Consider the following 14,365-nt stretch of genomic DNA (forward strand, 5'->3'; position numbering starts at 1 on the left):
TATCTCATTGAATTTGAACTATTTATCACTGAATTTGAACTATTGTTGCATTAAACTTATTTGGGTGCTATGTATTGATGATTTGTGTCATTTTCTGTGGCCGAACTTTGATGAATTGCGTGGTGTTTGATAAAATTCGTCTGGTTTGTTGAAACCCGGTTTAAAATGTACGCAGATAGTTTTGGATGGCCGCCTCCGGTATCCAGGTTCGTGGACTGGTCACGTGGCCGCTGATAGATAGTTTTTTTTAACACAGTACAGACGCAAGCGCTCATATACACGCGCATACACTCACCCCTATGAACGCGCGCACACACCCTACCCGTATGAGCACCTCTGAAAGACTGAGTCGGCATACATCTTGAAATTTATGAAGTCGTCGTGGGCACCTCGTCATCGACGGGAACGTCTCATCCCACTTAATACGCATCGCTGAAAATTCTGAAATAAATCCAGAAATAAATGCAAGCATCAGGACTTGAATCCTGATGTGCCGGGATACCACAGTCCCTCTAACCATCTAACCACAGGTTGGTTGACAGATAGTTTACGGGTTAACGTGGGAGATGCCCTAAAACTATTTTCATCAGCAAAAAACAAAGTAGGTTCGTATAATGATAAGAAGAATCCTATAAAAAGGTAACGCTCCCGAGTCGGTTTCCAATAGTCGGTTCCTTTTCAACCTTTTATTTTGTTTTTCTTGACCAAGCAACGGCGGGTCAAGAAACCGACTATTGGACGCCGGCAACACCTCCCGCGTCCAATCAGTTTCGACCGCCTTCGTCTCTGGAACCGGGTCCTTCAACGCCCTTGACTCGGGTGCGCTCTGATCTCGCGCCGCCAATGGCAAAGCCACGCGCCGCCTCCCCCTCCCCCTCCCCCGCCCGGGAGATCACGCGCCCGTCGAGCTCGCTGTCCAAGGCCGTCCGCCGCCGCGCCGACGCCGTGTCCCACAAGCTCGCGGCGCACGGCCTGGGGGCCTTCGTCTGGCACAAGAAGCTCGACCGCGATCTCGCCCGCGGCCTCCTCCCGGACATCGTCTCGATCCGCTCCGAGCGCCGCCGCTGCCTCGCCCGCCGCAAGGAGGCCGCCGCCGTCAGTTCATCGGCCGCGTCCCGGCGGAGCTCGCCGCCGCCGATCACGACCGCGTCGCTGGCCAGGGCGAAGGAGGCCGCCTTCCTCCTCGAGCAGAGCAGGATCCGGGCCGAGACGCGGTTCGGCTACGGGCGCCCCAAGCCCATCGACGTGCTCGTGAAGTCCCTCGACGGGACGCGGCCCCGCGCGCTCGCGGCGTTCCGCGGCGCGTCCTTGGAGGACCTCAGGGAACTCGGCAGGGAGATCGATCAGCAGGCCGAGATCGACAGGGCGAACGGGCCCTTCTGGGAGGCCGCCAAGATAATGTGCGACGCCGAGATTGCCAGGGCCGCCGGGACGGCCGGGCATGGCGAGAGGCTGTTGCACGCCGCGATCTTGGCCGACGTGAGGAGCGTCGTCGAAGGCAAGAGCGTCGAAGAGCTCGAAGCGATGCAGGAGGCCGTCGCCGCCCGGATGGCCGCCGGGGAGGCCATGGTCGTCGAGCACTGGCAGGGCGTGACAGAGCTTATCCGGGTAGAGAAGGCCAAGAAGTACCTGGAGCAGAACTACTCAACATGCGACGACGAGGCAGCGCCCTCTTCTGACGACAAGAACGACGAACCCGAGATCACAGACGATGTGGATGATGGCAATGCCGACGCCGACGAGGAGGGGTCGGAGGCGCTCTGCCCGGTCGCGTTGCCGCAGACGCCGCCGGGGACAGAGCAGAGGAAGCCCAAGTACATCACGCGGGTGCGGTCAGGGTTCGAGTGGAACAAGTACAATCGCCTGCACTACGACAGTGACCAGCCGCCGCCCAAGATCGTCAAGGGCTACAAGTTCGTGGTGCACTACCCCGACCTCGCCGGCACGAAGCCACCGGAGTACACCATCCACGAGGACGGGGAGAGCGGCGAGACCTGCATCATCAGGTTCCACGCCGGGCCGCCGTACGAGGACGTGGCGTTCAGGATCGTGAACAAGGAGTGGGAGTACTCGCGGAAGGCGGGGTTCAGGTGCACCTTCGAGAGGGGCGCCTTGCACCTGAATTTTAACTTCAAGCGCTTCTTTTACAAGCGATGAGAGTGGATTTTCGTTTCCTGAATTCTTCATGCCCCAGCAGAAGAGATTGATAGCATATGTATATTTGACTAAAAAAATAGAGTAGATGTTGATTTGTATGGTAATCTGCTCTGAATTACTAGTACAAGCCAGTTTATTGTGTAGGAACATATTTCAGCCAGAGGCTACCGCTGTCAGGTAACTAGGATCTACTCGGTAGCTTAGTTCAGTTTTTCTTTTCTATGTTGCTTCTCTGTTGCTGTTTGATGGCCAATGTACTATAGGATGGAGCTTTGTTTGCTAGCTCTTTGTTTTTGCGGTTCAAGTTATAGTTGTCGAAGCTTGGTTTGCAAATGCATGTTGCAGTGGTCATGACAGCACAGGCCCCTACCTGATTTTTTCATTTTCTGACGAAACGCTGACGGAGCAGCTTTTTAGTTCAGGCAGAGAAGACCTACCTGGCCTCCTTAACCCTTTGTTCACGGAACCAAATTGCGGAGGATGCAAAGGTTCTGAAACCCACCCTGGTTCAAGAGGCGGTGGTACAGATGACTGGTGTTTAATCTGCAGTAACGTTGATCAGGTTGCAAAGCCAGTTAATTATTAGATGTTGATAGCACAGATCTGTCTGCTCTGTACACTTGTCCAAGGTAATCTTTCCCGGTACTGGAGGAGCAGAGCTGAATTACTATACTACTGCCATGGACTACACAAGCATGATATTATCCAAATTGTTTATGTTTCTTCCCAAGATATGGCCTGCTGCACATTCTTTGCAAATGGTGCGCTGAAACCAGCTACAGATATCACATGTCTGTTGCCGGTTGTTTGCTTGCAATCATCTGGTAATTTTAGTTCCCCATTGTTCATATATGGAAAAGTAGAGAAATCCATCAAAGCTTAGGGAAAATCTTAGAATCGCCCCCAAACTGCGATTCTATGGGAAATAAGGTATATTTCTCTGATGCATAATCCTCAACACTTGCTAAGTTCAGTATTTCAGTCAGAGGCCTGCTTCGGTACACCTTCCTCCACAAACTGTATAAAGGCAGTATAGTCATTTCATCAAACCGTATACTCATCTGTATATGTGACACGTACAAGGCATCGTACCCACTTTTTTTATCAAACTTCAAAAAATAGCGCAGACGACATGAATCGAACTCAAGACATCTTGCTCTAAGGAGAACCACTCTAACAAACTTTTTTGTGTGTGTGAGAATTACCACTCTGACCAACTATGACACCCTAGTGCTTGTGCCTATTTACTTCTTTTTCTTGTTTCATTCTACTTCAGTTAGCGGGAAGGAAGATTCAGCACCCGAATTGCACAAAACAAAAAGGACACCTAGGATACCCGTTCGCTCGCGCTGCCTCCAGGGGGGCGGCTCGGGCGAACCCTAGCCGCCGCCCCCGACCCCTCATCCACCCGCTTCCCCCGCCGCCGCCGGAGGAAGCCGGCGAGCGAAGCTCGTCCGGCGGACGGCGGCGGCGGGCTCGCCTCCTTTTCTCCTCGAGGGGGCCTCTGGCTGGCGCGCAGCGGTGCCCCTGGGCGCCATGCGGGGCGGCGGAGTCCGGATGCTGGGGCGGCGACCCCAAGGGTTCTTGGCGGCGCTGTGCAACCACGGGTGCGAGGGCAGCGTGGGTGGCCGGCCGTGGCTTCCGGTGGCGGCGGATCTGGGGTTCCCCTGTCCAGATCCGTTTGTTGCGAGGGTGGTGGACCGGACGCCGACCGGTGGCCTCCAACGGCATGGTTGGGGACGGCTTGAGGTGCAGGAGCGTGGAGGGTCTGGGCATGGCCCGGACCTGGTGCCGGCGGCGTCCGGGGTCAGCTCTGTCCGGCGGCCGGCAGGGCTGGTTGTGGCGGCGTGTCGCGGGGGCCGAGGTTCCACCCCGGGCCTGGTCTTCGTGATGCCTCGCGTCGTGGTGGTGGTGGCGGCGTGCTGCGGCACGCGGTGGAGGTGGTGGCGCCATGTGGGCGCGGTGGAGGTGGTTGATACGTCTCCGTCGTATCTATAATTTTTGATTGTTTGATGCCAATATTATACAACTTTTACATACTTTTGGCAACCTTTTATATGATTTATTGGACTAACCTATTGATCCAGTGCCCAGTGCCAGTTCCTGTTTTCTGCATGTTTTTTTGTATCGCAGAGTATCCATATCAAACAAAGTCCAAATGCAATAAAATTTCACGGAGAATTATTTTGGAATATATGTGATTTTTGGGAGTTGGAATCACCGCAAACGGAGGCTCACATAGCCCACAAGACACCAGGGCGCGCCAGAGGCCCCTGGCGTGCCGTGGTGGGTTGTGCCCTCCTCGAACGTCGGTTGAGGCTCTACTTCGGGCACAACAAAGCTTGTATCCGGAAAAAAATCGTGTTAAAATCTCAGCGCAATCGAAGTTACGGATCTCCGGGAATATAAGGAACGGTTTTCGGCCAGATTTGGGGAACGAAAAACAGAAGAGAACAGAGAGGGAGATCCAATCTCGGAGGGGCTCCCGCCCCTCCTCCGCCATGGAGACCAAGGACCAGAGGGGGAACTCTCCTCCCCATCTAGGGGGGAGGCCAAGGATGAAGAAGAAGTAGGGGGGCTCTCTCCCCCTCGCTTCCGATGACGCCGGAGTGCCGCCGGGGCAACCATCGGGACGACGATCTACATCAACAATCTTGCTACCGTCAACACCAAATCTCTCCCCCTCTATGCAGCGGTGTAACACCCCTTCTCCCCGCTCTAATCTCTACTTAAACATGGTGCTCAACTCCATATATTATTTCCCAATGATCTATGGTTATCCTATGATGTTTGAGTAGATCCGTTTTGTCCTCTGGGTTAATCGTGATCTTGGTTGGTATGATTGTATATTTTATTTATGGTGCTGTCCTATGGTGCCCTCCGTCTCGCGCAAACGTGAGGGGCCCTCGCTGTAGGGTGTTGCAATATGTTCATGGTTCACTTATGGTGGGCTGCGAGAGTGACAGAAACTTACACCCGAGTAGGTGGGGTATGACGTATGGGAATAAAGAGGACTTGATACTTACTGCTATGGTTGGGTTTCACGACCTTAATGAATCTTTAGTAGTTGCGGATGCTTGCTAGGGGTCCAATCATAAGTGCATATGATCCAAGTAGAGAAAGTATGTTAGGTCATGCCTCCCCCTCATATAAAATTGCAAGAATGATTACCGGTACTTGTTATCGATTGCCTAGGGACAAATAACTTTCTTGTTGACAAAATCTCTCTACTAAAACTAACTTAGTTGTGTCTTTATCTAAACAACCCCTAGATTTTATTTACGTGCTCTTTATTATCTTGCAAACCTATCCTATTACACCTACAAAGTACTTCTAGTTTCATACTTGTTCTAGGTAAAGCGAACGTCAAGCATGCGTAGAGTTGGATCGGTGGTCGATAGAACTTGAGGGAATATTTGTGCTACCTTTATCTCCTCGTTGGGTTCGACACTCTTATTTGTCGAAGAAGGCTACAAACGATCCCCTATACTTGTGGGTTATCAAGACCTTTTTCTGGCGCCGTTGCCGGGGAGCAATAGCGTGGGGTGAATATTCTCGTGTGTGCTTGTTTGCTTTATCATTAAGTAGTTTTTATTTCCTGTTCTAAGTTGTTCTCTATCTTTAGTTATGGATATGGAACACGAAACACCAAAAAAATTAGTGGTACTTGCTACTCATGGAGATGGGGAACCTCCTAAAACCCTCGATGCTCGTTATGTAAACATATTATGCACTACTTTGATAATCCTCATAAAACTCCATTCAACATGATAATGGGAGTAACGTTGGATCAGCGTGAATACTTTAGGGATTATCGCTTGACTCATAAAGGGAAATTGGTATGGGATCAAATTTATATGTTACATTGGTATGCTCGCGACTTATGCTTGAGATATGATTATACTTGTTGCTCTAGGATGAAGGCTCCACATCTTCCCTTTTCATGTGAATTTAATGATAATGAAACCTTGGCTTCTTATGCTAATGGTATATATGATTACTATGATGTGGAACGAATAGAAGAATTTGTTGCTTTTAAAGGTGCTTATGAAATTGAATCTTTGTTTGAAAAGTTTGAAGCTTTTGATGATGATGTTTATAGACCTGAAAATTTTGCCATCCTTAAATATTTCTATGATAATTATAAATACAATTCCGATACTGGTGAATTTATTGAGAAAGTCTCCGCTATCCAAGAAGAGACTAATATTTTGCAGGAGTCTATGGAAGAAGGAATTGATGAAACTGTGAGCTCACTGGATGAAAAAGATGATGAGGCGAGCGAAGAACAAAAGGAGGAAGAACGGATTAGCTACCTGTGCCCACCTTCTAATGAGAGTAACTCTTCAACTCATACATTATTTAATGCCCCTTCGTTCTTACCGAAGGATGAATGCTATGATAATTGCTATGATCCCGTTGATTCATTTGAAATATCCCTTTTTGATGAACTAGATGCTTGTTATGCTTGTGGCCAAGATGCCAATATGATTATGCTTATGGAGATGAACTTGCTATAGTTCCTTATGTTAAGAATGAAATTTTTGCTATTTCACCCACACATGATAATCCTATTATCTTTTTGAATTCTCCCAACTACACTATATCGGAGAAGTTTGCTCTTGTTAAGGATTATATTGATGGGTTGCCTTTTACCGTTGCACATGAGGATTTTGATGAATATAATATGCATGTGCTTGATGCTCCTACTTGCAATTATTATGAGAGAGGAACTACATCTCCGCCTCTTTATGTTTCCAACATGAAAAAATTGCAAGAAACTGCTTATGCTATGTATTGGCCTTTACTTGATGGTCATGAATTGTTCTTGTATGACATGCCGATGCATAGGAAGAGAGTTAGACTTCGTCATTGCTTGATATATGTTGCTTTGTGCTCACTACTAAATGCTAAATCATTGTTGATTCAAATTGGCTTTGATATACCTCGGGATCCGGGTGGATCCATTACTTGAGCACTTTATGCCTAGCTTAATGGCTTTAAAGAAAGCGCTGCCAGGGAGACAACGTGAAAGTTTTAGAGAGTCATTTATGTCTGTTGAGTGCTTTTATAAAGTTTAAAAACAAAAAAATATAGAGGGGAACTTAAAACTTCACAAAAAGAAAAGTGAAAGTGAGATCGACGAGCACCGTGGAAGCGGGAGCTAGCCTTGAACATTGTTCATGCCCTTGGAAACTTTGTGAATCTTAATTACAAAAACTTTTCAATAAAAATAATTATCCCCTTGTACAATTCCATTGTATTATAAAAATAATGTGCCAAGGTTTGCCTTTAGGATGTTTACATTGCTTGTTGGTTTGTGCGGTGCAAAACAGAAACTTTGGTTGTAGTGCACGATTTTACATTTTCTACTGGAACGTCAAACGGTTCTGAAACTTTTTGCACCGTCTTTCTATACAAATTTTTTATTTTTCCGAAGTTTTTCAGAATTTTTGGAGTACCAAAAGTATGGTTAATGTTCAGATTACTACAGACTGTCCTGTTTAAGACAGATTCTGTTTTTGATGCATTGTTTGCTTGTTTTGATGAAACTATCGATTTCTATCAGTGGATTAAGCCATGGAAAAGTTATATTACAGTAGCTACAATGCAAAAACAAAATATTAATTGGTTTGCAACAGTACTTAAAGTAGTGATTTGCTTTATTATACTAACGGATCTTACCGGACTTTCTGTTGGGTTTTGTGTGGATGAAGTGATCAAAGATCGAGGAGGTCTCGATATTGGAGAAGGAGGAGAGGCAAGAGATCAAGCTTGGGGATGACCAAGGCACCCCAAGTAAATATTCAAGGATACTCAAGCGTCTAAGCTTGGGGATGCCCCGGAAGGCATCCCATCTTTCTTCAACAAGTATCGGTATGTTTTCGGTTTCGTTTCGTTCACATGATATGTGCAAACCTTGGAGCGTCTTTTGCATTTAGTTTTCATTTTTCTTTTATGAACCATGATGGTATGAGATAGTCCATGGTTTATTTATAGAATGCTCATTGCACTTCACTTATATCTTTTGAGTGTGGCTTTGTAGAATGCTTCATGTGCTTCACTTATATCATTTGAAGTTTGGATTGCTTGTTTCTCTTCACATAGAAAACTGTTATTTGAAGAATGCTCTTTTGCTTCACTTATATTTGTTAGAGCATGGTCTTTTGTAGAATGAATTAAACTCTCATGCTTCACTTATATCTATTTAGAGAGTCAAAAGGAATTGGTCAATTTCATGGTTAGTCATAAAATCCGACATAAAACTTATGGATCATTGAATATGATATGTTTGATTCCTTGCAATAGTTTTGCGATGTAGAGATGGAATATGTGGGAGGTTTAGTAAATGGTTGTGTTTAGTAAGAATATTGTTGTTAAGGTTTATTATTGATTGCCCTCCTTATGAGTGGTGGTCGGGGACGAGCGATGGTCTTTTCCTACCAATCTATCCCCCTAGGGGCATGCGTAGTAGTACTTTGCTTCGAGGGCTAATAAACTTTTGCAATAAGTATATGAGTTCTTTATGACTAATGTGAGTCATACGCACTCTTACCTTTCCGCAATTTGCTAGCCTCTACGGTACTGTGCATTGCCCTTTCTCACATCGAGACGTAGTGCAAACTTCGCAGGTGCATCCAAACCCCGTGATATGATACGCTCTATCACACATAAGCCTTATTATATGTTCCTCAAAACAGCCACCATACCTACCTATTATGGCTTTTCCATGGCCATTCCGAGATATATTGCCATGCAACTTCCACCGCTTCCGTTTGATGACTTGAGCATTCATTGTCATATTGCTTTGCATGATCATATAGCTGACATAGTAGTTGTGGCTCAGCCACCGTTCACCATTTTTCATACATGTTACGCTAGATCATTGCACATCCTGGTACATTGCCAGAGGCATTCATATAGAGTCATATTTTGTCATAGGTATCGAGTTGTAATTTTTATTTCTTTTGAGTTATAAGTAAATAGAAGTGTGATGATCATCATTATTTATTTTTAGAGTAGTGCCCCAGTGAGGAAAGGATGAGATGGAGACTATGATTCCCCCACAAGTCGGGATGAGACTCCGGACAATGAGAGAAAAAAATATAAAAATAAAAAAAAGAAGAAAAAGAAAAGAAAAAAGAAAGAAAAAAAGAAAAGAAAAAGAAAATAAATAAATAAACAAAGGGAGAAGGGGCATTGTTAGTATCCTTTACCACACTTGTGCTTCAAAGTAGCACCATGTTTTTCATATGGAGAGTCTCCTATGTTGTCACTTTCATAAACTAGCGGGAATTTTTCATTATAGGATTAGATGCACACCCACTTAGTTTCATATTGTGCTTTCATACACTTATAGCTCTTAGTGCATTCGTTGCATGGCAATCCCTACTCCTCGCATTGATATCAATTGATGGGCATCTCCATAGCCCGTTGGTTAGCCACGTCGATGTGAGACTTTCTTCCTTTTTGTCTTCTTTATATTTACCCCTATCATCATACTCTATTCCACCCGTAGTGCTATATCCATGGCTTGTGCTCATGTATTGCGTGAGGGTTGAAAAAGCTGAAGTGTGTTAAAAAGTATGAACCAATTGCTCCGCTTGTCATCGGGGTTGTGCATGATAAATACTTTGTGTTAAGAAGACAGAGAATGACAAGACTATATGATTTTGTAGGGATAACTTTCTTTAGCGTTGATATTTTGAAAGGCATGATTGTTTGTTGGGATGCCTGAGTTTTGATGTCTTTATGTCAAATTATAGACTATTGCTTTGAATCACTTATGTCTTAATATTCATGCCATGACTAGACATATGATCAAGTTTATGCTAGGTAGCATTCCACATCAAAATTATCTTTTTTATCATTTACCTGCACGAGGACGAGCAGGAATTAAGCTTGGAGATGCTGATACGTCTCCAATGTATCTATAATTTTTGATTGTTTCATGCCAATATTATACAACTTTTACATACTTTTGGCAAATTTTTATATGATTTATTGGACTAACCTATTGATCCAGTGCCCAGTGCCAGTTCCTGTTTTCTGTATGTTTTTTGTATCACAGAGCATCCATATCAAACAAAATTCAAATGCAATAAAATTTCACGGAGAATTATTTTGGAATATATCTGATTTTTGGGAGTTGGAATCACCGCAAACGGAGGCCCACACAGCCCACAAGACACCAGGGCGCCAGAGGCCCCTGGCGTGCCGTGGTGGGTTGTGCCCTCCTCGAGCGTCGATTGGGGCTCTACTTCGGGCTCAAGGAAGCTTATATCCAGAAACAATCCGTGTTAAAATCTCAGCGCAATCGGAGTTACTGATCTCCGGGAATATAAGGAACGGTTTCGGCCAGATCTGGGGAACGAAAAACAGAAGAGAACAGAGAGGGAGATCCAATCTCGGAGGGGCTCCCGCCCCTCCGCCGCCATGGAGACCAAGGACCAGAGGGGGAACTCTCCTCCCCATCTAGGGGGAGGCCAAGGATGAAGAAGAAGTAGGGGGCTCTCTCCCCCTCGCTTCCGGTGGAGCCGGAGTGCCGCCGGGGCAACGATCGGGACGGCGATCTACATCAACAATCTTGCTACCGTCAACACCAACTCTCTCCCCCTCTATGCAGCAGTGTAACATCCCTTCTCCCCGCTGTAATCTCTACTTAAACATGGTGCTCAACTCCATATATTATTTCTCAATGATCTATGGTTATCCTATGATGTTTGAGTAGATCCGTTTTGTCCTGTGGGTTAATCGTGATCTTGGTTGGTATGATTGTATATTTTATTTATGATGCTGTCCTACGGTGCCCTCTGTCTCGCGCAAACGTGAGGGGCCCTCACTGTAGGGTGTTGCAATATGTTCATGGTTCGCTTATGGTGGGTTGTGAGAGTGACAGAAACTTAAACCCGAGTAGGTGGGGTATGACGTATGGAAATAAAGAGGACTTGATCAATGCTATGGTTGGGTTTCACGACCTTAATGATCTTTAGCGGTTGCGGATGCTTGCTAGGGGTCCAATCATAAGTGCATATGATACAAGTAGAGAAAGTATGTTAGCTCATGCCTCTCCCTCATATGAAATTGCAAGAATGATTACCGGTACTTGTTATCGATTGCCTAGGGACAAATAACTTTCTTGTTGACAAAATCTCTCTACTAAAACTAACTTAGTTGTGTCTTTATCTAAACAACCCCTAGATTTTATTTACGTGCTCTTTATTATCTTGCAAACCTATCCTATTACACCTACAAAGTACTTCTAGTTTCATACTTGTTCTAGGTAAAGCGAACGTCAAGCGTGCGTAGAGTTGTATCGGTGGTCGATAGAACTTGAGGGAATATTTGTTCAACCTTTAGCTCCTCGTTGGGTTCGACACTCTTATTTATCAAAGAAGGCTAGAAACGAGCCCCTATACTTGTGGGTTATCAGTGGTCTGTGCTTGTGGCTTCGATCTGGGCAGGCTGCGATGCCCTGTTCTTGATCCAGCTCATGCGGTGGTGGCGGATACTGTGCTATGAGATGTGCTCTCCTCCCGTTGTGGTGGCCGGCTCATTTGAGAAGCTCCGGACTTGGGGATCTGTGATCTGGGGCCGGGAGAAATCCCTGCTTCGCGATGGCCGAGGCCGACAACGTCGACGCCCGCGGGCGCCGTCCCCTCCTTGGAGGCATTGTCTTGGCCCCGATCCGACTTCCTCCCTCGTGGTCGGGGGAAACCCTTGGTCCGACCTTTGGACCAGGCGATGGCGGTGTCACGGCGTCGTTCCCTCCTTGGAGGCATCGTTCTGTTGCTCGAGGAGTCCTGATGGTGCGGCTCAAGTTAGTGTCGGCAATTTCTCTGGGCGTGGGCCTCCAAGGCGCAATGTACATCGTCGCCGGTGCTCTCTCGACGACGCCATTCTAGGTCTGCCCAAGCCCTGCCATCCACCTGCCGACTTCTTCTTGGCGCAAAAGGGTGGGGTACGTTGGTTTGTGTTGTCCTCGGGTGTTGGTCATGTTGTAGAGGTCCTCGGTGTTGGTTGTGACGCGGCTTGGTAGCTCTGTGATTTGCCTTATTGCCAATGGCATGTGTTGATCTAGGTGATGCATGTATTGTAGTACAGGTGGGATGTGTGGCTGCTAATCCTTGCGGTTAGCGTTGTAATAGCGGAAAGGCGTTGTACCCGGCTTCTTTGCCGCTTCTTCTGTAATGCGATGATACGCATGCTTATGCGTATTCGAGAAAAAATACTTCAGTTCGCGGCTGGGCCAGCCCATTGTTGAACCAGTCCGCTATCACTATTACTTTTTCATTTTTTCTATTCATTTTTTGTTTTTAAAAAATTCTCACACATAATTTTTTCTCAAAAGTTCAAAATATGCTCGCTTTTTAAATTTTTGTTCATAAAGTAAACATTTAAAAAAATGTACAGATATGTCAAAAAAATGTTCGTTTAATTACCAAATGCTGACATCAATATAATTACATTTCTGAACATCTACTAAATAGAAAAATTGTTCATTTATTGTTCGATTAAACAAAAATCTTCATTTATTGTTCGTTTAAATAGAAACATGCTCACATAAAACAATCGAACAGTTCTAAAATTTCTGAACATCTATTAAATAGAAAAATAATAGTGAAAATATATCAATCAACGACCGGTTTACTGTTTGATTTTTGTTTCTTTTTCATTCTTGTTGTTTCTCTTTTTTTTCTTTTTAAAAAAATGCTCACATCAATATAGTGGACCCAAATTTTTCCACACACTAGCATCACCATGACAAGCATTCTTGATAAAATTTCATTGAGCTCTGACATTTTATGCATTTTCTAGGGTTTTCCCGGTGAAAAAACCCCCAAATACACTAGCCGAACGTGCCGCAATGTGCGTTCAGTGTCCGAATTCCTCCAAATTTTGCATGGAGGCCTGCCATGAGCATGTACACATGCTGGAAAATTTTGCTGTCCTTTCATGCTTGACAAGAAGCACACCATGTTCAAACGTCGTGGTTCGGGTAGGCTGGTAGGGCAAATCTGGATGTACTTTTTTCAAATCAATAAAATGGATCCAAATATTTTCCACGCACTAGCATCACCATGCCAAGCATCCATGATAAAATTTCATTGAGTTCTGACATTTTATGCATTTCACAGGGTTTCTAGGTGAAATAACCCTAAAACACTAGCCGATCGTGACGTAACATGCGTTAGGTGTCCGAATTCGTTCAAAATTTGCATGGAGGCCTACCATGAGAACGCCCACATACTGGCAGAACTTGGTGTCACTTCATGTATGACAAGAAGCACACCATATTCAGGTAGGCCGGTAGGACAAGTATGTATGCGCACTTTGTTTCACATCAATAAAATGGATCAATTTTTTTCCACACACTAGTATAACCATGCCAAGAACTCATGATAAAATTCATTGAGTTATGACATTTTACACATTTTCTAGGATTTTCCCGGTGAAAATAACCTAAAACACTAGCCGAACATGACGCAACGTGCGTTTGGTGTCTGAATTCCTTCAAATTTTGCATGAAGGCCTATCATGAGCATGACCACATGCTAGCAAAGTTTGGTGTCATTTCATGCATGGCAAAAAGCACACCATGTTCAAAGGTGATGGTTTGGGTAGGCCGGTAGGGTAGTCTAGATGCACTTTTTTCCACAATAATAAAATGGACCCAAATTTTTTCCACACACTAGTATCACCATGCCAAAGCATCCATGATAAGTTTCATTGAGTTCTATCATTTTATGCATTTTCTAGGGTTTTCCCGGTGAAAAATCCCAAAAGACCTAGCCGAACATGACGCAACGTATGTTCGGTGTCCGAATTCCTTCAAATTTTGCATGGAGGCCTTCGATGAGCATGCCCACATGCTGGCAAATTTTGGTGTCATTGCAAGCATGGCAAGAAGCACACCATGTTCAATGGTGGTGGTTCGGGTAGCCGGTAGGGCGAGTCTGGATGCACTTTTTCTTCACATCAATAAAATGGATCCAATTTTTTTCCCGCACACTAGCATCACCATGCAAAGCACCCATGATAAATTCCATTGAGTTATGACATTTTATATATTTTCTAGAATTTTTCCGGTGAAAAACCCAAAAACACTAGCCGAACGTGACACAAGGTGCATTTGGTGTTCGAATTCATTCAACTTTTGCGTGAAGGCCTGCCATGCATGCCCACATGCTGACAAAATTTGTGTCAT

The 14,365-nt window shown here is 45.3% G+C and overlaps 1 protein-coding gene across 1 annotated transcript; it reads left to right on the top strand.

Moving 5' to 3' along the window:
- The first annotated feature begins 843 nt into the window (after positions 1–843).
- Positions 844–2,157, top strand: LOC109734916 (splicing factor Cactin-like). The gene has a single exon (XM_020294095.1). It carries the CDS (start codon positions 844–846, stop codon positions 2,155–2,157), a length of 1,314 nt encoding a protein of 437 aa, XP_020149684.1.
- Positions 2,158–14,365: the final 12,208 nt, after the last annotated feature.

Source organism: Aegilops tauschii, chromosome 2, assembly GCF_002575655.3.
Source record: "Aegilops tauschii subsp. strangulata cultivar AL8/78 chromosome 2, Aet v6.0, whole genome shotgun sequence".
In the NCBI taxonomy this organism is placed as follows: domain Eukaryota; kingdom Viridiplantae; phylum Streptophyta; class Magnoliopsida; order Poales; family Poaceae; genus Aegilops; species Aegilops tauschii.